At 59.8% G+C, this 27,827-nt stretch overlaps 2 protein-coding genes across 10 annotated transcripts in view; both read left to right on the forward strand.

Moving 5' to 3' along the window:
- The window catches only part of TCF3 (transcription factor 3), a 32,618-nt gene extending 12,932 nt beyond the window's left edge, over positions 1-19,686 (forward strand). The window contains exons 4-19 of one of the 9 annotated variants that reach the window (XM_075998222.1): positions 3,401-3,474; positions 3,649-3,727; positions 6,006-6,073; positions 7,602-7,731; positions 8,484-8,536; positions 9,778-9,880; positions 9,957-10,132; positions 10,216-10,348; positions 10,705-10,763; positions 10,846-10,924; positions 11,733-11,806; positions 12,040-12,198; positions 12,283-12,406; positions 14,774-14,909; positions 18,221-18,447; positions 18,771-19,686. In XM_075998222.1, the coding sequence (XP_075854337.1) occupies positions 3,401-3,474; positions 3,649-3,727; positions 6,006-6,073; positions 7,602-7,731; positions 8,484-8,536; positions 9,778-9,880; positions 9,957-10,132; positions 10,216-10,348; positions 10,705-10,763; positions 10,846-10,924; positions 11,733-11,806; positions 12,040-12,198; positions 12,283-12,406; positions 14,774-14,909; positions 18,221-18,447; positions 18,771-18,913 (1,817 nt within the window). In that variant the 3' untranslated portion in view covers positions 18,914-19,686. Of the gene's footprint in view, positions 1-3,400; positions 3,475-3,648; positions 3,728-6,005; positions 6,074-7,601; positions 7,732-8,483; positions 8,537-9,777; positions 9,881-9,956; positions 10,133-10,215; positions 10,349-10,704; positions 10,764-10,845; positions 10,925-11,732; positions 11,807-12,039; positions 12,199-12,282; positions 12,407-14,773; positions 14,910-15,075; positions 15,312-18,220; positions 18,448-18,770 lie in introns of all 9 variants that reach the window. The other 8 variants (XM_075998226.1, XM_075998224.1, XM_075998223.1 and 5 more) reach the window with 8 other exon arrangements.
- Positions 19,687-22,934: 3,248 nt separating this feature from the next.
- UQCR11 (ubiquinol-cytochrome c reductase, complex III subunit XI) lies at positions 22,935-26,114 on the forward strand. Its single transcript, XM_012745763.3, has 3 exons — positions 22,935-23,078; positions 25,162-25,310; positions 25,929-26,114. The coding sequence occupies exons 1-2, from the start codon at positions 23,029-23,031 to the stop codon at positions 25,280-25,282; spliced, it is 171 nt and encodes a 56-aa protein (XP_012601217.1). The 5' UTR covers positions 22,935-23,028; the 3' UTR covers positions 25,283-25,310; positions 25,929-26,114.
- The last annotated feature ends 1,713 nt before the right edge of the window (positions 26,115-27,827 follow it).

Genomic DNA, 27,827 nt, shown 5'->3' on the forward strand with positions numbered 1-27,827 from the left:
GTCTGATCTCGCCCCTCGAGAGCCCCAGGTGACTAGAAGTGGGTCGGAGAAGCGTCACGGGCTGCGGGGCAGCAGGGCAGGTCGGTTTCGCCAAGATTTTAATTATAAGGAGGAAGAAAGGAGGGAGAGCTGGCGGGCCCAGGGGTCGCCTGGCCCACGCATGCTGGGGGTGGCCCCGAGCGGGTCTGAGTGGAGCAGAATGTGAGTGAGCGCCACCTGGGCGCTTGTCGCTGTTTTATTTTGTTAGGTGTGATTGTGGTTGGTGGTGGTTGGGGTTATTGTTCATAGTAGTTCAGTCTTTACCTTTGGGGGCTGCGTTGTCCAGCACAGCAGCCACCAGCCGCAGACAGCTGTCTGCGTTCACACTCGTCACAGTCACATGGAATCAGAAGTTGCTTGTTGGACGGCGCGCGGCTGGAGAACTTTCTGGTCATGCTGGATAGTTAGTTCCGTTGGAGACACAGTCATTTATGAGCAAAATCAAGAAGTGGGACGCAAGTGTTTGTGGGGAGCCCGGGCTGAGATGGGGCAGGGGCGGGCCCGGGCAGGGGTGTGTTGGGAGGACCAGAGAGGGCCCAGGTCAGGGAGGAGTATTGTCTTTATTCCGAGGGCGATGGGAGCCTTGGGAGGCATTGGAGGGAGGGAACACAGCCAGGTTTATCTTCTAAAAGCTGCCGTGCCCAGGCGTCGCTGCGAGGATTAAAGCTGGGGTTCTGATTTGGTGAGGCCACCTGGGGTATGGCGTAGGAGGGGGATGGTTCCCGGGACTCTAGCCTGAGTCCCCAGTGGGGGGGCGCATCACAGAGCTGGGGCTGCATGATGACGGCTCCAGGGGGATCAGAAGCCACACCCCTGCTGTTGTGCCCAAGGGCTTGGGGCAGGGTGGCAAGCACCAGGGTTCTTCCTCCAGGGTTCTGGTGCCCATCATGGCTTCTGAACTCTGGGGCTCAGGCTCTGGCAGTTTCTACGCCAGTCTTCCTGCCTAGCAGTCAGCCCACCCTCGCTGAAAAGGGCCGTGTTGTGACTATCTTGACTGCCACCCAGAGGGTCACTCTCACCACTGCTTGGTTCTGCCAAGGCTGCCATGGACAGTATGGGAACAGACGGGCATAGCCGTGTGCCAATAAAACTTTATTTACAGAAACAAACAGGGGGACGGACTCGTCCATGGGCCACCGGGTCCTGCCCAGTACTTAGCACCTGTGGAACCTGCTCCCTCATTCGCAAATGGGCCACAGTCACAGGCGAACCAGAAAGCCGGGGATTGTGAGGGTTTGTTGAGCACAGCACTCATTGTCATCCTCGAGGCAACCTGGGCAGGTGTGCGGCTGTGCCACTCGGTCGTCTGGAGTTGGAGCTAAAGCCCCAAGGGGTGGCTGTGCCCCCTGCCCAGCACCCTCTGCACGCCCACTTTTGGGCCGCTCGGTCCCAGAGTGGGCAGCGTCCTTCCCAGGCACTGCTTCTGAGGACTTCACCTCTAACATGTAAAAAAAAAGAAAAAGAAAAATCATAAAAAAAAATTACACTCCGACAGCTACGTCTTATTATATTAGTACGTTTTAATTAGAACACGAGCAAGGAATGTATTATGAATATTCATGACTGGGTTATTAAAATGCATAATTAATCAGTGGGGGATTTTAATAACTGCATTAACGTGGGGGGAGCCGTCCCTATTTTTGTCATTGCTGGAAGTGGGGAGGCCGAGGGCCGGGTGAGGGGGGTTTCCCGAAGGGGCAGAGGGGGGCTGTTGCCTTTGTCGGGGGCTTGTGGGAGCCAAGGGCTGTGGGGCCGGGTGTGCGTCCTTGCTGGGCACCTTGGCTGGCACGGGGCCTCCCCTGGCTCACTCCAGGGCCCTGGCACTGCAGGTGCATTGCAGGTGCCCGTTGGGGTGGGGTTCCCCAGCGCAGGGACGCCCTTGCCTAAGGTAGGGGCTGTGGCCAGCGGGGAGCGGACAGTAGGCAGGTACCTGTTGAGAGAAACTGAGGCCCCGTGGGTACTGGCACTGTGCCCAAGCTCATGTACCCAGCCCCCTCTCCCAGGGCCCAAGTGAGCGTCCAGGATCTTGGGGTGCAGACACCCCAACCCAGCGACAAATGCCGAGCGGCTTCCTGGAGACTTATGAGAGCCCCCTGCCCGGCCCCCCATCTGCCAAGGCAGCATCCCAACCCCCCACCCTACCCTGTAATCCCGCTGGAAATTTTTGATTAGGAAACAAAATCTAAATGAGTGGTATGAATATTCATCAGACTGAGAGATTAATATGCATAATTATGCAGATTAGACAGCAATTAAACACCAATTCTCTGGGGGAAATGATTAACACAAAAGCACCAAAATAGAAGGATGCAATTTGGAAGAAGTTTCTGGTGCGGATGAGCAGGGGCGGGGCGAGGGAGCCAGGCTGTGATGCGTGGCCACCCGGTGTGTCCAGCCTGGCTGTGGTGGCAGCCCGAGCTGGCGCCAGCACAGGCGTCAGGCAGGGGCTCCCAGGCCTGGCGCTCGGTCTCAAGACTTGGGCATGGATACGTCAGTCCAGCAAAGTCTGATCTGTCTGTAGCCCCATCTATGGAGGAGGGAAACAGAGGCACAGGGAGTGGCTCGTGGCCCCCATGAAGGGGGACATAGTCCCAGCCCCGGGAAGGGTACAAGCAGGCTCTTCCCAGAGCAGAAGATTCCGGAGTCCTGGGTGGGTGCCCTGAGCGAGACTGTTCCAGGAGATAAGGGCCGCACCCTGCCCCGCCCTCGCGACCAAGGTCCTGGTCCCCACGCTGGTTAACTCCTGCCCTGCCATGGCCTGCCCGCCGCCCAGGCCAGCCCTGCTTCTGTGCGATAGGGATTTGCTTCTCCCTCGCCGGGCCACCAGCCTTGTGCTTGGCGGATGGTCCCTGGCGGCTGCTGCTGCTCTTGCAGCAAAGGGATGGCCCTGTCTCCTGCGTTGGCAGCAGTAGGAAGAGGGAGACTCCAGCTTCCCCAGAGCTCGCAGGGTCAGAAGAGCCTGCACCTGAGGTGGAGACACCTCAGCCCCCTCAGCCTCACATAGGTGCTGGGTCGGAGGCGGGGACCTGAGTCTGGGAGGAGGAGGCTCAGTGTGAGTGTGAGTGCTCTGCCCAGAATGGGCATGATGGCTGGGGCTTTGGCAGGTGGATGGGAGTTTGCCAGCAGAGACAGCTGATGGAAGGGTTATTTGAGCTTACAGGCACCCTGAATCCCAAGGCGTCTGGGGCATTTGCTACTGACTGTGGTGTCGTGTGGGCTGGATGGGGTGAAGCAGGGTGGGAAAGGGCTCCCAGAGCCCCCTGCATCTGGTGAGGCTTCCCCCTAGGCAGTGGGGCCCAAAGCTGGCGTCAGAGCCAGGCAGGGCGAGGGTGACACTAACTCTCTCCTTCCTGCCCTACAGGTCTCGAGGACCGGCCCAGCCCCGGCTCCTGGGGCACCAGTGACCAGAACAGTTCCTCCTTCGACCCCAGCCGGGTGAGGAGGCCCTGCAGGGCCCCAGTCCCTGGGTGTCCTTTTCCTGGGGTGGGGACACATAGGGAAACTGAGGCCGAGAGGAGGAGGAAAATCAGGTGCCCAGCCCCTGGAAGCAACCGTCATAAAGGGGTTGTCCCGGAGCCCCCAGCACCACTCATCCCCCGTCTCTTCTAGACCTACAGCGAAGGCGCCCACTTCAGTGAGTCCCACGGCAGCCTCTCTTCGTCCACATTCCTGGGACCCGGGCTTGGAGGTGAGTGCCGGCGTGGTGCCGCCCCCGTCCCTCTGCCAGGCACGGTCAGTGCACTCGGGGCAGTGGCACCTCCCGAATGTTCGCCCAGAAGGCACACTGGCAGCCGAAGCCTCTGCCCATCCCCTGGGTGCAGGTGGATGCAGCCTTGGCTCCCCGGCATGGCATTCTGTGACTCAGTTTCTCTTCCTGCAATTTGGGGCAGGAAGGTGGTTCCGGACCCACTAGTTGCTTGGGGTTGCTGTGGGGCTCCGGGTGCCTGTGGGGAGGTGGACTTGGGAGCCCTGGAGACTCCAGGGGTCAGGGCCCACCTGCGCCCTTTCATGGCCCTCGTCATGGTAACCGAGAAAGTCAGGACTCAGACGGGCCTGGGATTGAGTCCTGCTCCACCATGACTCCCCTCTCAAGTCTCAGTTTCCCCCCAGGACCGTCCCCGTAGGAGGTAGTGAGGACGTGTGAAGCTCTCCAGGCCCTGCCATGTGCACAGTGCCATCAGTGTCCGTCCTTGTCACTGCTCCAGCCTGTCCTGCACAGCAAGCCAAGGTTCTGAGAGAAATGGCCTGTCCAGAGCCTGTGGCTGGGCTGGGCTGGCCTGAACGGTTGTCCCCTGAGCCCGCCCTCCCCCCAGGTGACCTCTGCAGCCCTCCCCCCCCACGTTCGTGTTCCCCTCCTGCAGGAGGCTGGCGCCTCGGAAGGGCTGGTGTCTCAGGGGCTCACCCCCTGGAGAGGGCCCAGGGCAGCTCCCCGTAGTGCCTTGTCTGCTAAAGTCGAGATTGTGCTGCCCCTGAGCGCCCACAGGTTCCGTGTGCATCTCCGGGGTCTGGGTGGCAGGCGGGTGGCCAGCAGCGTTTGTATTCGTGTTCGTGAGAAAACAGTACGCAGCGTGCTCGGGGTTCTGCCGCAGGCACCTTTGAGGTGTGGCTGGGTTCAGGTGCTCTGCTCCTATGCGAACTGTATGGCCCGAAGCACTGTTGGTTGGTGGGGAAGCTGAGGCTGGAGGACTTTGGGGACCTCGGCCTTCGTGCTGGACTCTGACGGGGCAGCCCCTGGCTGAGGCCCTGGGGGAGGGGGTCATGTGTCACTTTGCCCGTGCTGCGATTTGGCGCACAGTAGATTGGTGGCCTGGGTAGGAAGCGAATTGCGTGCAGGGGGGAGGGGAGGGCACATCTGAGTTTTGTGCCCATTTCCCAGGTGGAGAAGGTGAGGCCTAGCCCTGCCCTGCAGCCTGGGGTGGCCCCTGCACCTGCCGGACACTGGGTTCCCATCTAGCTGTTCCTTCCTCACGGCCTCTTCCTCTCGCTCTTGCTGGCCCCGGGGCTGACTCGGGCGGTTCCCACGGCCAGTTGTCCAGCTGCGTCCGCCTGGGCCCCCATGCCTGGGCTCAGCCCAGGACAGGGCAGGCAGGTGGGAGGTTGGCTCAAGCACCTGGGGATCCTTCTGCCTCCGTTTTCTCACCTGTGTGGTGGGTCCGGAGGCCACTCCTATAGGGTGTGGCCGGGGGGCTGTGAGCATGGCCTGTCCCCCGCGAGGTCGCTGTGATGACGTGGGAGGGAAGAAACACCAGACTCCAGGAGCATTTGCTCTGGGAGTCTAGTCGAAGTCGTACTTTTAAATCGAAGAAACCAGGAGATTTTTTTTCCTGGTTTGAAAATAACTTAGTTGAGCATCCTGACTCCTCCGGCCAAGTTCAGCGCCCACTTTAAGCCGAAAGGGGATTTAAATGGCTCCGGGACTGAGCAGTCATGGGAGCCTGCTTCAGGCCAGGCTGGACCCAGGTGTCCTCGCCTCACCAGGGGCCCCGACTGCTGCTTGTCACAGTAGTGGGAATTGTCCCCCGGGAGGTACTTGTTCTTGGCTTGGGGACCATGTGCTCCTTCCTGAACTGCTGCTGGCAGAAGCCCTGGGGCCTGGTGCTGAGCCTGGCAGACACCACATACGCAGGCCACAGGGCCCGACGGATGCCTCATGTGAGCCCTGGGTGTCAGCTCACGACCTTGAACAGAGGAAACTGAGGCTCGGGAAGGGCAGAGGCCACCCTGACCTTAGTGGCCCCAGCTCCTAGGCAGGGGACGTGGTGGTTGCGGGGTGTTTTGCGTTTTGACACAAGACCATCTGGGGACCCCTTTACCAGTGGACGGAGGGACAGGCCCTGTTTTCTGTCTTATGCACTTACTGAATACCTCCTGTATGCAGCCCTGTGCCAGGTGCTGGGTTGACCCCAACAGCCCCTCAGGCTGCTCCTTGGGGTCAGCCCCGAGTGACCTTCCTTCCTCCCCTGCAGGCAAGGGCAGTGAGCGGAGCGCGTACGCCCCCTTCGGGAGAGACACGGGTGTTGGCAGCTTGAGTCAGGTGAGGGATGTGACGCCGTGGCCATGTACAGATGTGGGACCTACTTGGGGGGGGGTGGCAGGCGTGGGTGGTCAGCAACTTGCTGGGGTGATCCAGCTGGTGGGATGTGGCCGGCTCAGCTCCCCGGCCTGCCCCCACGTGTTATTTTTTTGTGTGTTTTAATTTTAAATATGGCATGATTTCCTCCTCTGATCCTCGGGAGCTTTCCCGGCCCGGCCAAGTTCTGTCCACTCCCTGGTAGCAGCTAAAATAGGTCAGGCCCTGGGCCAGGCCAGGCTGGCCGGGTGTGGATGGGAGGGAGAGAGGCAGGCGGGACCCGGGGAGGCCATGGCCCCTGGCCCCACAGCTGCCCCACCCAGGGTCTAGGCTTGGGGGGCCCACATGCAAATGAAGTGGCAGACAAGGAAACTGAGGCAATGTGGCAGCCCAGGTGAAATTCTCACCCTCTCTGGCCCCTGTTGAGAGTCCCGAGGTGTGGGGGCAGCACCCGGCCACAGTGTCCCCAGCATGGGCTTCCGTTCTGGGCGGCCGCAGGCACTGTCCCGTCTGTGCTGGAGACACAATAGCAGCAACTGCAGCTATTGAGCACCAACTGGGTACCAGGCCCTGTGCTGAGGGTAGAACTCACTCCCTCCTGGGCCAGGGAACAGCCAGCGTGCCTGTGGCACAAATGAGAAGGTCAGGACATGCAGGTCTTCAGAGCAGATGGGCGCCCATGCCGGTCGTCCATGCTGGGAATGCGGCAGGGCACAGACCACGCAGCTCAGACACTCCAGCCAGCATGTGGGACCTGGTGGGGGGGCGATCCCTGGGAGTAGAGCCCGTGTGAGACCAACAGGGACAGAATTAACCCTTCAGCTGTAACAAAGCAAAAACGCACCCACCAGGTCCAAAGGACCAGATTCTCTTGACACTAAGACACACGATTGTGCACATTTAGCATCAATAGTTTTTCTTGGCTGGGCGCGGTGGCTCATGCCTGTAATCCTGGCACTCTGGGAGGCTGAGGTGGGCAGATTGCTCGAGGTCAGGAGTTCGAAACCAGCTGAGCCAAGAGCGAGACCCTGTTTCTGCTATAAATAGAAAGAAATTAATTGGCCAACTAATAATATACATAGAAAAAAGTAGCCGGGCATGGTGGCGCATGCCTGTAGTCGCAGCTACTGGGGAAACTGAGGCAGGAGGATCGCTTGAGCCCAGGAGATTGAGGTTGCTGTGAGCTAGGCTGATGGCACTCACTCTAGCCTGGGCAACAAAGTGAGACTCTGTCTCAAAAAAAAAAAAAATAGTTTTTCTTTCTCCGACTTTTGTTTATGAAAGTAAGTGGGCGGCTCGAGGCCCACAGTCTTAGGGGATGGCAGGTGTTGGGAAAGAAAGGTGGCAAGCGGGCAGAGGGGACACCCCGTTCCCACTGCACCCCGAGGGTCAGGGCTCCCTGCGGATGGTCTGAGGGGCTCTGGCCTTCCAGCTGGGATTGGCCTGGGCGCTGGACACCTCCTGACCCCTGCCTTCCCCCGCCCCCACGCAGGCCGGCTTCCTGCCAGGTGAGCTGGCTCTTGGCAGCCCCGGGCCGCTGTCCCCGTCGGGCCTCAAGGGCAGCTCCCAGTTCTACTCCTACCCCGGCAACCCCCGGCGGAGAGCCGCGGATGGCAGCCTGGGTGAGTGGTGTCTGGGTGGGGGAGGCTGTGGGAGGAAAGTGGGGCATCCTTAGCCAAGGGAACAGACGGGGCAGACCCCACACCTCACCCCGGATGTCCAGCGCAATGTGGCCCTTGAGGCTTCTCTGCCGCAGGTCCCGTGGCCTCCTTGCCCGCGGGGCGCAAGGCAGTGTCAGCACCGTGCTGGGTCGTTTTTTAAACAGCAACGTCCCTGGCAACATGCACACAAGTGTGGAGAGTGGTGGCTCTGAGCTGCTGAGAGCCTCTGCAAGGCAGGACGAGGGCGCAGCCTCGTTTGGCCTTGCTGGGGACGTGCACATCCACCACTCAGACCTCTCCCTGATCCACGCATGTCCGCAACCCATCCCAGCAGCGCCTGTGGGGTGGGTTTTGGGGCTACCGGTTTTATCAAGTCGGGAAATTTGCAAACACGCATCTGGGATTAGAGAGGACGACTGGCAGGTGGGGGTCCTGGGGGGAGGGGACGGCCGGGGGACTTGGCGCACATACCGTGAGCAGCTTGTTTCTCAGACGCCTCCGTGCTGGGGGAAAATGACTTTTTTGCACTTTTCAGCCTGTGTAGATCTGATGTTTTTAACAGTTTTATCAAATGGGAAGTTCGAGGGTCTCTTCTCAAGAGCGTGGGGCGGGGGCCGGGGGCAGTGACAGGTGTCCTCAGGGTGGGGGAAGGCAGCACCACGCCAGTTGGTGCGGGGGCACTGGGTGGTGTCGCTCATTCTTCTTGCTCCCAGCAGACACGCAGCCCAAGAAGGTCCGGAAGGTCCCGCCGGGTCTTCCGTCCTCGGTGAGTTGTGGGATGGGAGTAGGGGACCCCATGGTCGAGTGCCTCTCATGATCCTGAGGCTTAGGCCCACCCCAGGGGTCACCGGCTTCTCCTGGGTTCTGAGCCGGAATCTGCCTCAAGGCCCCAGCTCTGCAGGGCAGGTGGGGAAGTCCTTCCTCAGGTCTGGCCTGCACCTTTCTTGCTCTGAGAGAAAGCTGGGCTCTATGGCTGAGGCCTTCCTGGTTGGGGCGAGGATGGAGCTCCCGGGGGCCAGGGCCAGTCTAAGAGGGGCCCCTGCCCCACTGCCCTGTGTCCTGCCTGTGTCCCCGCCTGCTGCCTGGTAGTTGGCAGGGTGCCAGGCCCAGCAGATGGTGGTGGCCCGTCGGCAGTTCACAGCGCTGCACTCCGAGATGCAACCACGCTGGGAGCACAGGCAGTTTGCTGGTTCCCGGCTCGGCTGCCACCGCTCTCTGCCTGGCTCCCACGCCCAGGCTGGGCTCTCGCTCCAGCCTGTCAGGCTCACAGCAGGCCTGGGTTTGGTTCCGGCCTGGAGGCGCAGTTGGGCTTGAGCAGTTTTAAGGCTCCACACGTGACGGTACTGCTGTTCTCCCTGCTTCCCCAGGGCTCCTCTTCAGCCCTGACACCCCAGGTTCCCACAGCATCGGAGCTGAGAGTCCCCGGCCCACCAGGCCCGCTCTCCCTCCCAGTGCTGGGGACAGACATTACCAATTGATCCCAGCGCTTTCCTGCTGAGCCCAGCCTCCCAGTTCCAGGCAGAGCCAGCCCATCAGAGTCGCCTCTGGGGCCAGCCACAGACACACGTCATTGCAGGGCACTGGCCCTGCCGCCCCAGGGTCTCTTGTGACCTGGGCTGGAGCCAAGCGAAGTTCCCTCGCTAGGGATCTCATGTGGGGCACAAGGAGAAGGAAGGGCTGGTGGCACCGCAGCAACAGCTTTGATGGGTCAGCGGGAGTTTGCTGGATTAAGGAGGGAGGAGATACTCTGGACAGAGTCCAGTCTCAAGGCCTCAGGCAAAAGGCCAGAATATTAGCAGGTGGGAGGGTGGCAGGAGGTGGCAAGAGAGACAGGGCACCTGCAGAACCACCTCGAGCGCTGGGCCTGGGTTTACCCAGAGTGAGGGTGGTTTAGAGGGGAGGTATGAAGCAGGACAGGAAGTGGGGTGCTGGGTGGACTAAGCTGGGGGGCCGAGGCTGGGATCCCTTCGAGGCCCTTCTCTCCTCACCACGCCTCCGTGCCTGCAGGTGTACCCGCCCAGCTCAGGTGATGACTATGGCAGGGACGCCGCCGCCTACCCGTCTGCCAAGACCCCTGGCAGCGCCTACCCCAGCCCCTTCTACATGGCAGGTGCATGGGGGCTCTCCCTACAGCTGGGCAGGGCCTGGGGCCCCCCGGCCCTGCCTCACCATCCCCCTCTCCGCAGACGGCAGCCTGCACCCCTCCGCTGAGCTCTGGAGCCCCACGGGCCAGGCGGGCTTCGGGCCCATGCTGGGCGGGGGCTCGTCCCCCCTGCCTCTCCCGGCAGGTGGCGGCAGCTCTGTGGGCAGCGGTGGCAGCAGTGGTGGCACGTTTGGTGGCCTGCATCAGCACGAGCGCATGGTAGGACCATGGGGGCAGGGCGGGGCAGGGTGGTGGCCCGGGGACAGCACTCTCTGACCAATGCTGCTTTCCCCGCCCCCCAGGGCTACCAGCTGCACGGGGCGGAGGTGAACGGGGGGCTCCCAGCCGTGTCCACCTTCTCCTCAGCCCCCGGAGTCGCGTACGGCAGCGTCTCCAGCCACACGCCGCCCGTCAGCGGGGCTGACAGCCTGATGGGTACGGCCCCTGCCTGTCACTAACATCACCCACCCTCCCCTGGGCCCACCCTGCCCACTGGGCATGGGAGGTTTGGAAACAGCTCTCTAAGCAGTCGGTTTTCCCACATTATGTGGGGAAACCGAGGCTCAGAGAAGGGCCTTGTACAGCCAGGGTCCCGTGGCCTGCCTGTCCCCAGCGCCTCAGCCCCAGTGGAGTGGGGTCAAGGCATCAGGGGCAGGGAGCCCTTGGAGTGGGACGTCTGCAGAGTGGCTGGGCGCAGGAGGGAGCTCCCCGTCGGCCAGTGTATCTAAGCTAGGCCATGTTGTCAGAGGGCGGCAGCCCTCAGCTTGGGCCTCACCTCTCTCCTCCCACAGTCTCACGAGGGACCACAGCCGGCAGCTCCGGGGACGCCCTTGGGAAGGCGCTCGCCTCGGTGAGGCTCGGGGCATGGGTGGGGGGCTGGGCCAAGGGCCATGAGGCCAGCCCCTGACTGCCCGTCTCTCGCCCCGTTGCAGATCTACTCCCCGGATCACTCAAGCAATAATTTCTCCTCCAGCCCCTCTTCCCCCGTGGGCTCCCCACAGGGTCTGGCAGGTCTGTGAGGGGTGCTGGGGCTGGCAGGCGGTGGGGGAGGGAACGGGGAGCCCTAGTGGACCTGTGGCATTTCATGTCACAGAGCCAGGCAGCTGGACAAGACCCCCCTTGGGTGTGTGCTCCCGTGAGCAATTCAGGAAGGCTCCCTGGAGGAGGTAGCCTCCACGTCACTCCTCCAAAGCCACAGTGCGTGGCCAGGCAGTGTAAGGGGCTGGGTGGTGGTGTCTGGGCTGGGTCGCAGCTCGGGCAGAGGCCAGGAGGCAGGGCCCACAGTTCCTGGTGTGTGAACATGGGGACGCTCACATACCAGGCAGATCCTGGGCAGTCCGGAGCCAGTAGGGAGAGGCCAGAGTAGCAGGGCCAGGGCTGCCTGGACTCCAGCCACTGTGCGTGTTGTCATTTGCTCCCTGACAGATATTTATTAGATGCCAACTGTGTGCCCCGTCCCTGGCTCTGGCGAGGGGGGCCGACCCTGTCCCTGCATGGACGTGCCGGGCGGGGGGAGCTGAGTTTCTTTGCCCTTTTGGTCCCCAGGGCAGGTGGGCAGAGCCACCTCCTGGAGCACCTGCTGTGCACCCCTGAGCTATCTTCCCCTTGTGCAGGGGTGGGTTTTGCAGGTGGGGAAACTGAGGCTCAGAGGTGGGGACCTGCCTGGCAGGCTGAGTGCGGCGTTGCCGGTATAGGGCGCCCCCATGTGGCCGTCCTGGGCAGCACAGCTGTTCACTGTTCCTTTTCAGGGACCTGGTGGGTCAGGCTGCGCCCGCCCCGCCTCGTGCACCCTCACTCACGCACCTTCTATGTCTTCCAGGGACGTCGCAGTGGCCCCGCGCAGGAGCCCCTGGTGCCTTATCCCCCAGCTACGACGGGGGTCTCCACGGCCTGGTGAGCAACCCTGCTCTCCCGCGTGCGGCCTGGGGGTCTCGAGACCCGTGGAGTGTGCGCTAGGACGCATGCCCCCTGGGGAGAACCCTTTCAGTTACTTCTCGGGAGCCCCCAGAGCCAGGCCGACGGGTTTCCCGGGAAGGGGAGGTGGGACCGCCTGCTGCCCGCACACAGAGGGGACGCGTGTGGGGCTGTGTGGGCGTCCCGACGGCCCTCACCGCCGTCTCCCGCAGCAGAACAAGATGGAGGACCACCTGGACGAAGCGATCCATGTGCTCCGCAGCCACGCTGTGGGCACAGCTGGAGACATGCACGGACTGATGCCCGGCCACGGCGCGCTGGCCTCTGGCTTCGCCGGCCCCATGCCGATCGGCGGGCGGCACGCCGGTCTGGTAAGCACCGGGCGAGGCAGGTCGGGGCGGAGGTAGGCGGGGGCCCTAGCCCAGGCCTGACGAGCCCCCTCCCGACACCCGCAGGTTGGAGGCGGCCACTCGGAGGACAGCCTCGCGGGCAGCGCCAGCCTCCTGCACAACCACGCGGCACTGCCCAGCCAGCCCGGGGCCCTCCCCGACCTCTCTCGGCCACCCGACTCCTACAGCGGTAAGCCCTCGGCACAGGACTCTGACCCCTGGTTCCAGCTGGAGAAACTGAGGCACAGTGGGAGTCCGACTGGGATTCCCAGTCACAGGATGTCACCCCGTCCTTCAGCCTTTCAGGGGCCCCACGAGGGCAAGGCCTGGGACACTGGTCCCAGCAGAGCAGGGCACAGAGTGGGGGCATCCCACCCACCTTGTTGGTGAAGAATCTGGGGGTAGGACATGGGGACAGGTGCCGTCACCGTGGAGGGGCGCTCCTGGAACATGGTGCCTGGTTAGCTCCTCTGGGAGGGACCAGCACGTCTGGCCTTGGCCTCTGAGTGGGTGATGGTGGTGGCTTCCAGGCCACTGCCCGTTGGTTCTCAAGTTGAGATTATCCAACAGGCACACGTGGAGCATCCGCCATGTGTCTGGTGCCATCCTTGTGCTGAGGAACAAGGGAGTGAAGCAGAGCACAGGCCTCCCTTGGAGGCAGTGAGCTCAGCACACAGGACAAGTGTAGGACACCGGGCAGGGGCGTTAGGAGCTTTTGCTCACTTTAAATAGGTGGTCCAGAGGCAAGAAGGTGGCCTGTGAGCAGAGCCTAGGAGGAGGCGGGAGGAGGCAGGAACCTGGGGGAAGGGTGTCCAGGCAGGGGAACAGCTTGTGCAAAGGCCCTGGGACAGGGTGGGCCTGGCGTGTTGGAAGAATAGCGAGGAGGCCTGTGTGGCCAGACGAGAGTGAGGCGGGGGAGAGAGGGAAAAGAGGGTGAGGAGGGGACAGGGCAGGCACACAGGGCCTGGTGGGCCTGGGAGAGGACTTGGGCTTTGGCCCTGGGGGAGGTGGGAGCCATGGCGGGCTGTGGGCAGAGGAGGGATGGTCCCTGACTTGGGTGCTCACAGGCGCCCTCTGGTGGCTGCTGTGGAGAGGATGTGCTGTGTGGGGCACAGGTGGGATCCAAGGTCCAGGACAGATAAGGACCTGCCCGACGGGGGCCACTTGGGGGGTGAAGAGTGGGTGGGTTCTGGGTGTTGTGAAGGTGGAGCCCACAGGGTCTGCATGCGGACAGGACGTGGGCGGGGAGGGGGTGAGGACAGTGCTGGGATGCCCAGTAAGGAAGGGGACGGGTGGGACAGTCCTGGGGCTTGCTAACCACCCAGCACACCCATGACTTGTGGAAGAGAAAGTTGGGTTATTGTGGGCCCCATCCTAGCCCCAGGGCCCTCCACCCCCAAAACCCAGCCTGATTTTTCAAATTAGCCCTTTCCTGAGGTTTTGTGCGTGTGTGTGCATGTGTGCGTGCTTGCCAAAGCCACGGTGCTGTTGGATTCCCTGACTTTCTAGATTTTATCAGCCCCAGTGCAGTGTCTCATCCTAGGCAGTTCTGCCCCCACAAGGACATTGGCCATGTCTGGGGACATACGTGGTTGACACTGGGGGTGTTCTTGGCATGGGGTGGGTGGAGGCAGGGACGCCCTTCCCTAGAGAACCATCTGGCCCCAGTGTCCACAGTGCCGGGGGAGAGACCATGACATTAGCGTTTTGTTGTGTTTTTTATAGAGATGGGGTCTGACTACATTGCCCAGGCTGGTCTCGAACACCTGGGCTCAAGCAATCTTCCCACCTCAGCCTCCCAAAGTGCTGGGATTACGGTCATGAGCCACCAAGCCCAGTCTTGCTTGGTGTTATCTTTTGGTTGTCAGAAATTCTCAAATTTTATATCGTCGAATGTATTGGTTTGTTTCTTCTTTAGAAAACAGCTCCTTTAGCCTTTGCTTCAGGGGCATGCAGACTGAAATAAGAATGATACGGAGATTGGCAGAGCACCTGGGGAAGGGTGGCATGGAAATTTGTGAAGCTGTCCATATTTTTAAATAAATGATTTAACCAATTTTCTGCCCCCCGAAAGAAAACAGCTCATTTAATACTTTAAGAAAAAGTTCTGGCTGGGCACAGTGGCTCATGCCAGTAATCCCAGCACTTTGGGGAGGCTGAGGCCAGGAGTTCACAGCTGCAGTGAGCTCTGATGACATCAATGCACTCCAGCCTGGGTGACGGTGGGACCCTGTCTCACGAAAACAAAAAACAAAAATAGACAAAGAAAAGGCTGCCTGCCACAGAGTTGCAACAGAATTCTGGGTCCTTCATTCTAAAGGTTGTAACATTTTGCCTTTCACCTTCCAGTCCTTAATCTGTCTGGAATTGGTGCTGTGTATGGCGTGAGGTAGGGATCCCTTTCTGGCTGTGTTTGGGTTTTTTGTTTTGTTTTGTTTTTGGCAAATGAAGAACTGGTTGCCCCAGGAGAGCTTGTGCCCTTCGTGAGAGGGTCAAAGAGGGATTTGTCAGGTGGCCTCGGAGGCCGGCCAAAGCCCCTGACCCAGGCCTGTTGCAGGGCTCGGGCGCGCTGGCGCAGCAGGCGGCGCCAGTGAGATCAAGCGGGAGGAGAAGGAGGATGAGGAGAACACGTCGGTGGCCGACAACTCGGAAGAGGACAAGAAGGAGCTGAAGGCCCCCCGGACGCGGACCAGGTGCCAGCTCCTCCTCGGCCCCGCCCACCCCCCACCCCCACCCCAGCAGGTCGCACACACACACTCGCACACGCACACACGCCCGCGCCGGGAGGCCGTGGCGGGCCCCCCGCCCGTCCCCCACCTCACTGTCTCCCTCTGGCCCCTCCCGGCCCCTCCCCCATAGCCCAGACGAGGACGAGGACGACCTTCTCCCCCCAGAGCAGAAGGCCGAGCGGGAGAAGGAGCGCCGGGTGGCCAATAACGCCCGCGAGCGGCTGCGGGTGCGCGACATCAATGAGGCGTTTAAGGAGCTGGGGCGCATGTGCCAGCTGCACCTCAACAGTGAGAAGCCCCAGACCAAACTGCTCATCCTGCACCAGGCCGTGTCGGTCATCCTGAACTTGGAGCAGCAAGTGCGAGGTCAGTGGGGGCGCGGGCCACCAGCCGTCCCCGCAGTGCGCCACTTTCCCGCTGCTCCTGCCCTGCTGTCTGCCCCCACCCGCCCTCGTCCTGCAGTGACGTCCCCTCGCCTGGCTGCCTCCACGTCCCCCTCTGGGGTGGAGGACCAGTCTCTCTCTGCACCCCAGCCTTGCAGACCTGGGCCCTTTGGCTCAGAACCATGTTCCCAGACCGCAGCAGCCCCCATGCGCCCCGGCACTTCCTTCCCAGGAAGCCCAGAGCCCGGGGCATGGAGCCGGCGCCCCGAGCCCAGAGACTGTTCACCTTGAGCAGGTGCCACATGGGGCCCGCATGAGCTTGTCCTGCCCTCTGACTCAGTTTCCCCGTCTGTGGGTGGGGTTGGCCCCCCCAAATGTGACTTGGCTCCCTCCTCCCCTCCCGCTGGCAGCTGCTTCCTTAACTCCTCCCCGTCCTGCGCCGTTAACCCTTTCTCTCCTGCAGCGCTGTTGCTTGGACCGGAGCCCGAGCCCCGGCCTGCCCCACCCGCTGTCCCTCAGCTCTGAGGCCTTTGCGTCTGCACAGCAGTGTGTGTGTCCTGCCTGTGTCCCCGCCTCTCTCCTCTCTGCCTCTTGCCTGTCCCCCGCCCCGTCCGTCCCTGCTGCTTCCCTGGCGGCCCTCCCTCACCTCGCACTTGCTGCCCGACGCCGGGACTGGCCGGGGCCGCGCCCTCGGGGACCTCCTCCCCCAAAGCCCCCAGTGGGGATTTGAGGGAAGAAAAGAGACCCAGGGAACATGCCGGCCTCCAGTCCCACTGTCAGTTTGGTCTGCGCGCTTGTCCTGGGCTCCAGAGGCCACCGCCGCTGCTACCCAAGGGGCAGGGCAGGCAGGTGAGGTGAGGGCAGCTCCGTCCGTGGAGGAGCAGGACAGGCCGTGGCCAAGCCTCGCCGCTGTCTTATCTTGGCGCCACCCGGAGTGCGGGGGGCGATGGCAGTTAGCGTTTATGCTGAGGAGAAAACTTGTCCAGGGCGGAGTCACTTGTGCAGAGCCCATGGCTACAAGGGCCGAGCCAGGATTTGCAGGGCACGGAAAAGGGTCTCAGCATTGTGCCTGGTGCAGGCTGCATGGCAGCCGCCCTGGGGACCGTCCACCGAGGACACAGCGGCTGCCTTCCTGGAGGCCTTAGGGCACGAGTGCTCCGCCCAGGCAGGTGGGGGGGCACGTGGAGGCCTGGGGCCCGCCGGGGCAACCAGCGGTCACTGTGAGGAACAGACGCTTTCCTGAGGCCCCCGAGAGCATGGGGGTCTCGCAGGGTGTGAGCGGGTACGCCCTGTGGGTGCCGACTCCGAGTCCCGGACTCCCCAGTCCTGGGCTTGGGGGCCAGGCCTTCTTGGCACCCCTGACGGCGCTTCAGCCAGGCCTAGCTCTGTCACCCAGCAGGCGCCGCTCTGAGTGGGGAAGGTCGTCTCCTCGGGAAGGAGGAACAGGGGTGGGGCGCTGGGCCTCTCTTGCTCCCCAGCCCGCCCCAGGCACGTGGCGTGAGCTCAGGGCAAGGGGACCAGCCCCCCCAGATTTCCAGATGCAGAAACCTAGGCCTTCCCTCCCTCTGCACACGTCCCGGGAGCAGTCAGGCATCGGCCCGTCCTGGGCACGACCGTGTACACCGCCTTCCCTAGAGCTGGTGCGCGCCTGTGCACGTGGGCAGCCGCTCGACACGCAGGCGAGCACGGCAGTCTCCACTCGACGGGGGACGCGTCCCCTGTGCACACGATGAGCACAGTTTCATGGATTTGAGCACACGAACAGCAAATGCACCGACACCGCCACCCACAGCGACACCAGCTGTGTACACGCACCGCCACCCACAGCGACACCAGCTGTGTACACGCACCGCCACCCACAGCGACACCAGCTGTGTACACGCACCGCCACCCACAGCGACACCAGCTGTGTACACGCACCACGGCCCAGACTGACACCAGCTGTGTACACGCACCGCCACCCACAGCGACACCAGCTGTGTACACGCACCGACACCCACAGCGACACCAGCTGTGTACACGCACCGCCACCCACAGCGACACCAGCTGTGTACACGCACCGACACCCACAGCGACACCAGCTGTGTACACGCACCACGGCCCACACCGACGCCAGCTGTGTACACGCACCGCAACCCACACCAACACCAGCTGTGTACACGCACTGCCACCCACACCGGCACCAGCTGAGTACACGCACTGCCACCAACACCAGCTGTGTACACGCACCGCCACCCACAGTGACACCAGCTGTGTACACGCACTGCCACCCACACCAGCTGTGTACATGCACCGCCACCAATACCAGCTGTGTACATGCACCGCCACCCACACCAACACCAGCTGTGTACACGCACCGCCACCCACACCAGCACCAGCTGTGTACACGCACCTCGGCCTACACTGGCACCAGCTGTGTACACGCACCGCGGCCCACACCGGCACCAGCTGTATACACGTGCCTCGACCCACACCGGCACCAGCTGTGTACACTCGCCTCGACCCACACCGACACCAGCTGTGTACACGTGCCCACAGCGCTGTGACTCACACTGACACCAGCTGAGTACACGCGCCACCACCCACACCGGCATCAGCTGTGTACACGCGCTACCACCCACACTGGTACCAGCTGAGTACATGCACTGCCACCCGTACCGACACCAGCCATGTGCCCACACTGCCACCCACACCAGCCGTATGCCCGCGCTGCCACCCACACTGACACCAGCTGTGTGCCCGAGCTGCCACCCACACTGACACCAGCTGTGTGCTTGAGCTGCCACCCACACCAGCACAAACACAGCCTGCCGATCCCCTCCTTACAGCCTGTCCCCACCCTCCCGCCCACCCCTGGCCCGTCACTAACTGAGGCCCCGTGCTGTGACCCAGCAGTACAGAGGAGGTGCTGTCCCTGGAGGAGAAAGACCTGAGGGACCGGGAGAGGCGCATGGCCAATAACGCACGGGAGCGGGTGCGCGTGCGTGATATTAACGAGGCCTTCCGGGAGCTGGGGCGCATGTGCCAGCTGCACCTCAAGTCGGACAAAGCGCAGACCAAACTGCTCATCCTGCAGCAGGCCGTGCAGGTCATCTTGGGCCTGGAGCAGCAGGTGCGAGGTAGGCTTCCGGGCCAGGGCCCCAGGTGGCCGTCCCCCGCCCCGCCGCGCGCTCTGCTGGGACACCTGTGTGCACGGGCTTCTGGTCTCTGTCCACATCTCCTAGTGGCTGGATTCAGACTCTGTGACGTCCCCCAGACACCCTTGGACACTTAGGTCTCACTGCAACACCCCACACACTCCAGGGCCTTCTCTGGGAAGGAGATGACGTGAGAAACGGAGGGGCCATGAGTGAAGGGCCCTTGTCCCCAGCCTCCCCCCACACTGCCACCGCTCGTGTTTCTCTGGGGACCCTCCCCCACGGTGCTCTCCCCTCCCTCCCAGAGCGTAACCTGAACCCCAAAGCTGCCTGCCTGAAGCGGCGAGAAGAGGAGAAGGTGTCCGGTGTGGTCGGAGACCCCCAGATGGTGCTTTCCGCTGCCCACCCTGGCCTGAGCGAGGCCCACAACCCCGCCGGGCACATGTGAAAGGTACGCCGTCGTGGGACAAGTGACCCGGCCTGGGCCTGCGTCCTGGGCTCAGGTCTGACCCGGAACAGTCAACACCAGGTGCCGGGTGTTCGGCCGCTCAGTGGGCTGGACGGGCCGTGCCTGACACACACCCGTCGCCAGCGTTGAGCCAACGACTGACCCACCGAGGTTCCAAGTGACGGGGGCTGCGCAGGTGATACCAGGTCGGGGAGCTGCCTGGCTCCTCGGCCCACCGCCACTGGCCTCCACCCCCTGCCCCTCGTCTTGGCCGCTGTGATGCCCTGACGTGCCCCCTGACCCCCAAACTGTGTCTGGGTCCCGTCGCCTGGGCCGAAAACAGCATTTTGGGGTGGGGGCAGGGAACAAAACCGAAAGCAAGCAACAAAATATACACTTTGTCAGAGAAGAAAGAAAATGCCTTAACTCTAAAACGAGAGCCGAAACATATCACTCGAGGGAGACGCTGTGCAAACGCGGCTTGTTCTTCTGAAGCCGCCAGCAAATCGTGCCTAAGCCTATTTTTTTTTTAAGGAAAATAAAAAGAACATTAGTTATGAGATTTTTTTTTCTTCCTTAATGTAGAAGAGAACTAGTAAGGATGGTCTTGGTCTATCTTTTGTTTTTTTTTTTAAAGCTTTTTTGGCATATGTTTTGTAAGCAACAAATTTTTTTGTATAAAAGTCTCGTGTCTCTTGCTATTTCTGCTGCTGTTTCTAGAAATGAGTTTTGCATTTCATGATCAACCAGATTATTAAAAGTTGCATTAAAAAGACCCAATGTAAACCTGAGGTCCCCGCACCTCTCCGCTCCGGAGGCCACTGCACACAGACGGCGCAGGGATGGGCAGGCGTGTTGTCACGTGTTCTGTTACTTGAGTGTTGGGGGTTTTCTTGGTGTTGCTGTGAGTGCCATGGATGGGGCTGCCCCGACTGTCCTCTGCCCTACTCAGGGAGGGGACAGGCCTCTGCTGTTCCTCGCCTTGTGGGGAAGGGACTTCTGCAAGGAGGGGACGTTCCTCCCAGGTGAAGCTGCTCCCCCAGGCACTTTCCCCCTCCCCACCAGCTGCCTTCCCCGGGACTCCCTGCACTCCTCTCCAAAATGGGGTATTTTGTTGGGACCAATGATCCCTCACATGCTGGGGGCCTCCCCGGACCTTTACCTTTCATTCCTTCCACCCAGGGACCCAAGCTTTTTCTCTGGACTCAAGCAGGGGGGCTGTATCTTGGGGGCCAGCGCAGGACACACCCCACCCCAGGGAGGACTCCTGGGTCTGGGGCCATGCCTGCCACCCTTCCATGCAGGGCCTGGGCTGGGAATGGCTGGAACAGGGAGGGGACCAGGGTCCTGGGGCCCCATAAAGGCCCCCCAGGCCTCCCATCTGTCCTAGCTGCAAAACCAAGAGCTGGGCCACCCTGGGGCCATCTGTTCTGTGTCCCCAGCACCCAGGCCTCTTTCCAAACCTCCTTTTGTGGTCTCACGTCCTGAGAAGAACAAACTTGTCCCAGGCCCACCAGGGTCATCATCGCTGTGTCACCCAGGTGTGGGATCAGATCTGCCGGGTGCCTTCATCTTCCTTTCCCCCACATAGAGGCCTTATGGACCCCAGGCTGGCTGTGTTTGCCCGCCAGTAGCTCAGACATCTGCTCCCAGGAGAGCCAGGGCTGCCTGACTTCCCTTCCCCACCTGTGGCCCCACGGGAGCTTCAAGGAGAGCCCAAGGCTAGCTCTAGGTGGGCCAATCCCACGGCCTGGGGGCTGCCACCTGACCTCTGGTGTCCTATGGGGTCTGCCGAGGGTGGGCAGGCACAGGGCAGAGCTGTCCAGACTGGGAGCTGATTCACCTTCTGTGGCCATTTCTCCCAACCAGGTCTTTGTGGGTTTTGTCTCCTGGAGAACCTGCCTCTGTTTCCCTCTTGGTTCTGGTCCTGCCCATACATCCAGACGGGCAGCGGCTGAGAAGCCACCATGTCCCCCCAAGGCCCCGTAGACTCTGGAACTGTGTATTATATACATAATTTAAGTTATATATATGTAATAAGATTAACCCAGCATAAAAAGGAAGAAAACGTAGCAGGTGGGCAGCGGGAAGAACCGCAGTTGCTGGGGGAAATTGTTCTCTGAGTGCCTCAAGATAACTGGTTTTCAAAACAAAGTTTTGTGTTTTTTTTTTTGTTTTTTTTTTTTAAGAAAAATAATTTTATACATGTCAACACAACTGGCTGGATTATTTGGGATTTTTAAACGATCCTCTCTGAAGTCGATTTGGAGACCTGTATATAACAGCAGTGTAGCAATAAATGTGACATTTTATAACAATACTCAGCTGTCCCCGGAGTCCTTCAGGTGTTGGGTGCTTATGTGTCAATGGGGGGAGAAATCTGAGGTTTGACACCCGGTCATGGGGTGCAGCCCACAAGGGGGCCGGAGGTGCATGCACCTGTACTGTTTGCAGCATTTTCCAACTCGGGAACTTCTGGGTGCACAGCTCTGCGGGGGAGGCCAGGAACCTGCACTTGGAACAAGGGCCCCAGGGGATCTGGAAGCAGGATTGACTCCTGGGGAAAAGCCCCTCCCTGGGGTGCTGCACTTTGTGGGACAGTCCTGAGTGTGGGGATGATCTGGACCCTTCGTCCTCCCACCCCCAGGGCTCGAGAACTCCCCACATCTGCCCTGGGCAGGTTGAACTGGCTTCTCACTGGCCTCCCTGTCTCCAGCCCTGCTGCCCAAGTCTGCTTGTGTCACTGTCTGTTCCTGTGGTGGCAACTATAGGCTCCTGAGTGGGACATTTGAAATGACCCCCAACAATCAGATCCCTGCGAATCATGGGCACAGCTCCCCAGGGAGAAGGGAATGTAGCACTTCTGGCCTCCACCCACTCCATGCCAGGAGCACTCCCAACCCAGTCATGACAACACAGATGGCCCCCAACATCACCAAGTGTCCCTAGGGCCACAAGGCCACCAGCAAGAGCCAGCTGAGGGAACTCCATCCGTTTCTTCTGTGAATAAATTGCAAGGAAAATTAAAAAGTGGGGAAGTCAGTGGAAAGAGATTCAAGAGATGTTATCAATCTCTTGAGATGATATCAAGAGATATTTTGAGATGTTATCAAGCCCAGAAAGCGGATTCTGGGCTTTCCCTGGTTTGGTGTCAAAGCATAAAGACAAATTATGACTTTGGACACTGGAGAATACAAGCATTGAGTACTTGATTTCAAACAATTATTTTTAGAACTGCTTAGGTTCGGTAATGGAATTGTAGCTGTTTTCCTTTTATAAAAAAACACTCTTTTGGCCGGGCACAGTGACTACTTAGCAATGAAACTCATGTTGGGGTTTGCTCTGCAGTAATCAGGAAATAACAAGGTGGGGACCGGGGAAGAGGCCTAGCCCTGCACGGAGGGTCGAGGAAGCTGCCTTTGACACCCCATTCTGTTTTGTTTCAATAGTGAAAATATATTTTGGCAACAACCCAAGTGTCCATCAACAGATGGATGGGTAAACAAACGTGCTCCGTCCACACACTGGAATATCAGCCATGAAAAGGGACGAGGCTCTGACATAGGTTACGATGTGGAGGGACCCTGAAGACATCATGCTCAGTGATAGACACCAGAAACAACAAAGTTGGAGAGAGATTTGTAATGACATTCCAGCAGCGCGGTGGTGAGAACCCAGGACGCCTCCCAAAGAGGTTTAAGTCCCAGCCCTTCCCTTTTGTGCGCCTCTGGGCAAATACCTTCCCTGTCGGATCGCAGCTTCCTTCCTTATAAATAAAGTCCTGGCACATACTAGGGGTAAACAGTCACCAGCCGAGTATTTTGGCTGGACTGAGTTACAGACAGCCCTGCCGCCAGGGGCCCACTCCTACCGCTTGACACAGAGACGATGCTCCGTGGTCCACAGATCATGTGACCGGCCGGTCCCGCCCACTCCAAGACTGCCCTCCCCGGAAGCGACTGTAATGAGTTTCCGAGTGTGCGCGCGCAGAGGCCGCGGCGGCTCCAGGCATGCCGGGGCGGGGCTCCCTGTGCGCGTGCGCCATGCGCTCGCGCCTGCGCAATGCGGCCGAGCAGACCTGACTGGGTCACCCTGAGGGTGCGGACGGCGCCGCGATGCTGACCAGGTTCCTGGGCCCGCGCTACCGGGAGCTGGCGAAGAACTGGTGAGGACGTCGCCCCCGCCGCTCCCGCCGGCTGCTGCCTAGGGCTGGGTTGGGGTCCTCTGTTGCGACCGGTGACAGAGGAAGAAACAGACCCAGAGTGGTTGGCGGTGTGTCCCGGGGCGCGCGGGACGCGGCAGTTTCGAGGCCAAAGCCCAGCATCCCCGGCGCCGTGGTTGAGTCGCCCGGAGCCTCAGTTTCCCCGTCTCTACCCGGGGATCCCAGCGGTGCCCACCTGGACCGAGTCGCCCGGAAGGTGCGCAGCTCTGCTGCCTGCGGACGCCCACCTGTGCCCGGCGCCCTCGGCTCAGGTGTTTGGGCCTGAAACTAAACCTCTAAGCCTCTGGCTTTGCTTTTATTGTTATTTTTAAGTGATTTTTGCCAAGGAGCGTGAAACCTGTGGCTGCACCTGCTCGCGGGCGGCGGGACAGGGTTGGGGAGGTCTCCGGGGGCAGGCGCTGTCCGGTGTCCCCACGTGGCATGCTAAGAAACAAGGGCTTGTGCCTGGCGACGTGTCCCCGCGCTGGAACACGCTGCTCCATCCCGGACAGAGAGGCAGAAGTGGGGACTGGGGGTGGGGGCTCTGGAGGTGACGAGGACCTTCAGGTGGAGTGCGATGGTGGCATTTTACAGCGTGGGTGACTCCGAACTGGGACGAGAACATAGCGGCTGGGGGCAGTCAGTGCTGCCTCTCCCAGGTGCAGTGGGTCCACTCCCATCTGTGCCTGGTAAGTGCAGTGACCCGCCCCCATCCCTGATTTCATTCAGTCAGCAAGCATTTATCGAGCACCCACTGTGTGCTCGACACGCAGCAATAAACAGAATCCTGTGGGCTGACACTGTAGTTGCAAGACAAAGTAGACAGTGAGATCTGTAGGGTGTGGCTGGCCTGAATTAATAAAGTAGGGGACGCGGGTGCAGCCCTGTCTATCCTACCAGACCATGGCTTTGGTAGACCAGGAAGCAGGTTTCAGTCCCCTTCCCCGGGGCACTGTGGGGTTGTGTCTCAGACTCAGGGATCTGAGGGTCCCTGCTCACCGGGTACCCCACAGGTTATAGCTTCTCTGGGCCCTGGTGTCTTGGGCTGAGAAAGGGGAGACTAGGTGCTTCGGATGATCAGTGCCTGGTGGAGGTCAGGTTTGGCTGGGGCAGGTCAGTTTCCAAGCTCATTGACATGGTTGTTGGTGCGATTTGGTTCCCTGGTGGTTGTTGGCTGGGGGCTGTTCTCCGTTCTCTGCCAAATGGGCCCCTCTGTAGCACAGGTCACAGTGTGGCAGTGACAGCTGGCTTCTCACAAAGCAAGTGAGAGGGCACAACAGGGCACCCAGGATGGAAATACAGTCATTTTATAACCTAATCTCAGAAGTGACACCCATCACTTCTGCTGCGTTCTGCACACCAGAAGCAGGTGCATTGGTTCACACTCTATGGGGGTGTGAATGCCAGGGGGTGGGATTGCTGGGCCATCCTGGACTTTCCCAGTGTGTGCTGTGGTGGGCAAGGGTATGAACTCGGACCCTGGGTTCCCATCTCCACTGTCTGCCATTGTGTCCTCAGGGAGTGACTCACCCCCTCTATTGTTTAAAACAGGGACTCTGGGTGGCGCTCTGTGGCTCATGCCTGTAATTCTAGCACTCTGGGAGGCTAAGGCAAGCGGATCCTTTGAGCTCAGGAGTTCGAGACCAGCCTGAGCAAGAGCAAGACACTGTCTGTACTAAAAAATAGAAAGAAATTAGCTAGACAACTAAAAATATATATATAAAAAATTAGCTGGGCATAGTGGCACATGCCTGTAGTCCCAGCTACTTGGGAGACTGAGGCATGAGGATCGCTTGAGCCCAGGAGTTTGAGGTTGCTGTGAGCTAGGCTGATGCCATGGCACTCTAGCCTGGGCAACAGAGTGAGATTCTGTCTCAAAAGAAAACCAAAAAACAGGGACTCTGATCATGGCGCCTCCCTGAGTCCTGAAGAGCCCACAGCACTAGGCAGGGTAGCTTGGGGCTGGGGAGGACACCAGCTGTGGGGGAGGAGAGGCCCCCAGAGGGTGAGCCCCAAGCGGGGCCTGACTGCCCACTCCCTCTGGCAGGATGCCCACGGCAGGCATGTGGGGCACCGTGGGTGCCGTGGGGCTGGTATGGATGACCGACTGGCGGCTGATTCTGGACTGGGTGCCTTACATCAATGGCAAGTTTAAGAAGGATGATTAATCAAAGCGACCGTCTGTGGACCCCTCTGGTAAGTCCCAGCAAGCATGTGAAAGTCCTGCCTGCCGTGTGGCTGCCGGATGATGCAAGAGCCGGTGCCCGGAGCTTCCAGAGCTAGGGGTGGCAGGTCTTGGGAACTCACTGGGATCGTTCAGCTGCTAGGTGGCTCCCAGCAGTCTTGGAACCTGAGCAGTGCTGGCCACCTCAGTCTGCACCCCAGTCCTGGTGGGATGGATGCCCATTCAGCAGATGAGGAAGATTAAGGCTGTTTCATGCCACTGTTGTCCCGAGGAGCTTGCCGAGGGCATCACTCAAGACCTTGGACTCACCTGCCTGTTTCTCTATGGTGCGGGTGTCATGCCGGCCACTTGGCCTGTGTCAGAGCTAATTGCCTGCCTGATAGTCCCACGTGGACATGACTTTCACACCCCCATGTTGCAGATGGGAGCCTGAGGCCCAAGGCCACACAGCTCAATGTGGACATGGGCCACAGAGTCTGGCTCCAGGGTCTGTCCTCGTCACCACTCGGAGCCCAGAGCCTGTGCCATTTCAGTGTCTGGTGAACTGGCATCCCCAGGACACTGGCACAGCCAACTTATGGTGGAAGGGACGTCTCCACTTAACCCTGCCTGTCCCCTCTCCCCTGCAGGCGTCCAGTGGTCTGGAGGTGCCAGCTCCTGCCATCGTAGTGCCTGCTGCATCAGGAACAGCCATGCCCTCCAGACGGACCCCGAGGAAGTCCGCAGCGCTACATAAGACGTCTCATGTTCTGAAAACAGCTCGGATGTTTTAATGTCTGTGTAGCATTAAACCTCACTGTGAAACTTGCCCCCCACCTGGGTATTGATCATGCTGGTGACACAGTTACTTTGGCTGCAGCTTCAGTGGCTTAGGTGACCCAGGGGTCCCTTCAGCTCCTAAATGTTGCAAATCTAAACGAGTTAGTTGTCCAGTGGCCAGCAGAAATTGTTTGACTGTTTAAAACATTTAACGGATAACTGCTGTGCCGTGAGGTTTTTTTTGTTTGTTTGTTTGTTTTGAGACAGAGTCTGGCTTTGTTGTCCAGGCTAGAGTGAGTGCCGTGGCATCAGCCGAGCTCACAGCAACCTCAAACTCCTGGGCTCAAGCGATCCTCCTGCCTCAGCCTCCCGAGTAGCTAGGCATGTACAGACATGTGCCACCATGCCCGGCAAATTTTTTCTATATATATTAGTTGGCCAATTAATTTCTTTCTATTTATAGTAGAGACGAGGTCTCACTCTTGCTCAGGCTGCTTTCGAACTCCTGACCTCGAGCAATCCGCCCACTTCGGCCTCCCAGAGTGCTAGGATTACAGGCGTGAGCCACCGCGCCCGGCCTGCACAGTGTGTTTGTTGCTGCCAGAATAAGTTACCCCACAACTTAGTGGCTTAAAACAACAAACATTCATTATCTCACAGTTTCTGTGGGTCAGGAGTTTGAAAGTGGTTTATCTGGGTGATTCTGGTTCAGGGTCTTTCTTGAGGTTGCAGTTGAAGCTTGGGGGGGGGGGCTGAGCCACCCTCTAGCTGGTGCCCTCATGTGGCTGGTGGGTGAAAACCTCAGTTCCTTCCCTTGGAACCCTGACACAGAGCCTCTTGAGCACCTCACAACATGGCCACCGGTTTCCCCAGAGCAAGTGATCCAAAGGAGAGCCAGGAGAAGGCCATGTGCTTTTATGAGCTAACCTCAGAAGTCTTGTGCTGTCACTTACTCCACGTCCAGCTTGTTAGAAATAAGCCCTACACCCAGCCCACACTCAAAGGGAGGAGAATTTGACTCTAAGTTTTTTCTGTTTGTTTTTGTTTTTTTTAAAGACAGTCTCACTCTGTTGCCTGGGCTAGAGTGCCGTGGCATCAGCTCATAGCAAACTGAAACTCCTGGGCTAAAGCGATCCTCCTGCCTCAGCCTCCCAAGTAGCTGGGACTACAGGCATGCGCCACCATGCCTGGCTAATTTTTTCTGTATATTTTTAGTTGTACAATTAATTTCTTTCTATTTTTAGTAGAGACGGGGTCTTGCTCTTGCTCAGGCTGGCTTTGAACTCCTGACCCTTGAGCAATCCTCTCACCTCGGCCTCCCAGAGTGCTAGAAGTACAGGCTTGAGCCACTGGGCCCAGCCCTGGCTCTAAATTTTGAAGGGAAGACTGGCTGACAGAATTTGTAGACATTTTATCTCCCATCCAAGTACTAAGCAGGCCTGACCCTTTTTTTTTTTTTTTTTTTTGAGATGGAGTCTCCATCTCTTGCCCAGACTAGAGTACCATGGAGTCAGCCTAGCTTACAGCAACCTCAAACTCCTGGGCTCAAGCGATCCTCCTGCCTCAGCCTCCCGAGTAGCTGGGACTTACAGGTGTGCCACCACGCCTGGCTCATTTTTTTTTTTCCCTTCTTTTTGTAGAGATGAGGTCTTGCTCTTGCTCAGGCTGGTCTCAAACTCCCGACCTTAGACGATCCTCCTGCCTTGGCCTCCCAGAGTGTGTAGATATTTTAAACTGTAAGGGAGCCAGAGATCACCTCTAACCTGCCT

This window comes from Microcebus murinus, chromosome 27, assembly GCF_040939455.1.
Source record: "Microcebus murinus isolate Inina chromosome 27, M.murinus_Inina_mat1.0, whole genome shotgun sequence".
In the NCBI taxonomy this organism is placed as follows: Eukaryota; Metazoa; Chordata; class Mammalia; order Primates; family Cheirogaleidae; genus Microcebus; species Microcebus murinus.

Excerpts from the sequence above, each read along its gene's own strand:
- UQCR11 (XM_012745763.3), top strand. The coding sequence starts at position 23,029 with ATGCTGACCAGGTTCCTGGGCCCGCGCTACCGGGAGCTGGCGAAGAAC. Across the intron at positions 23,079-25,161 it reads CGGGAGCTGGCGAAGAACTG|GATGCCCACGGCAGGCATGT; the intron begins GTGAGGACGTCG and ends TCCCTCTGGCAG.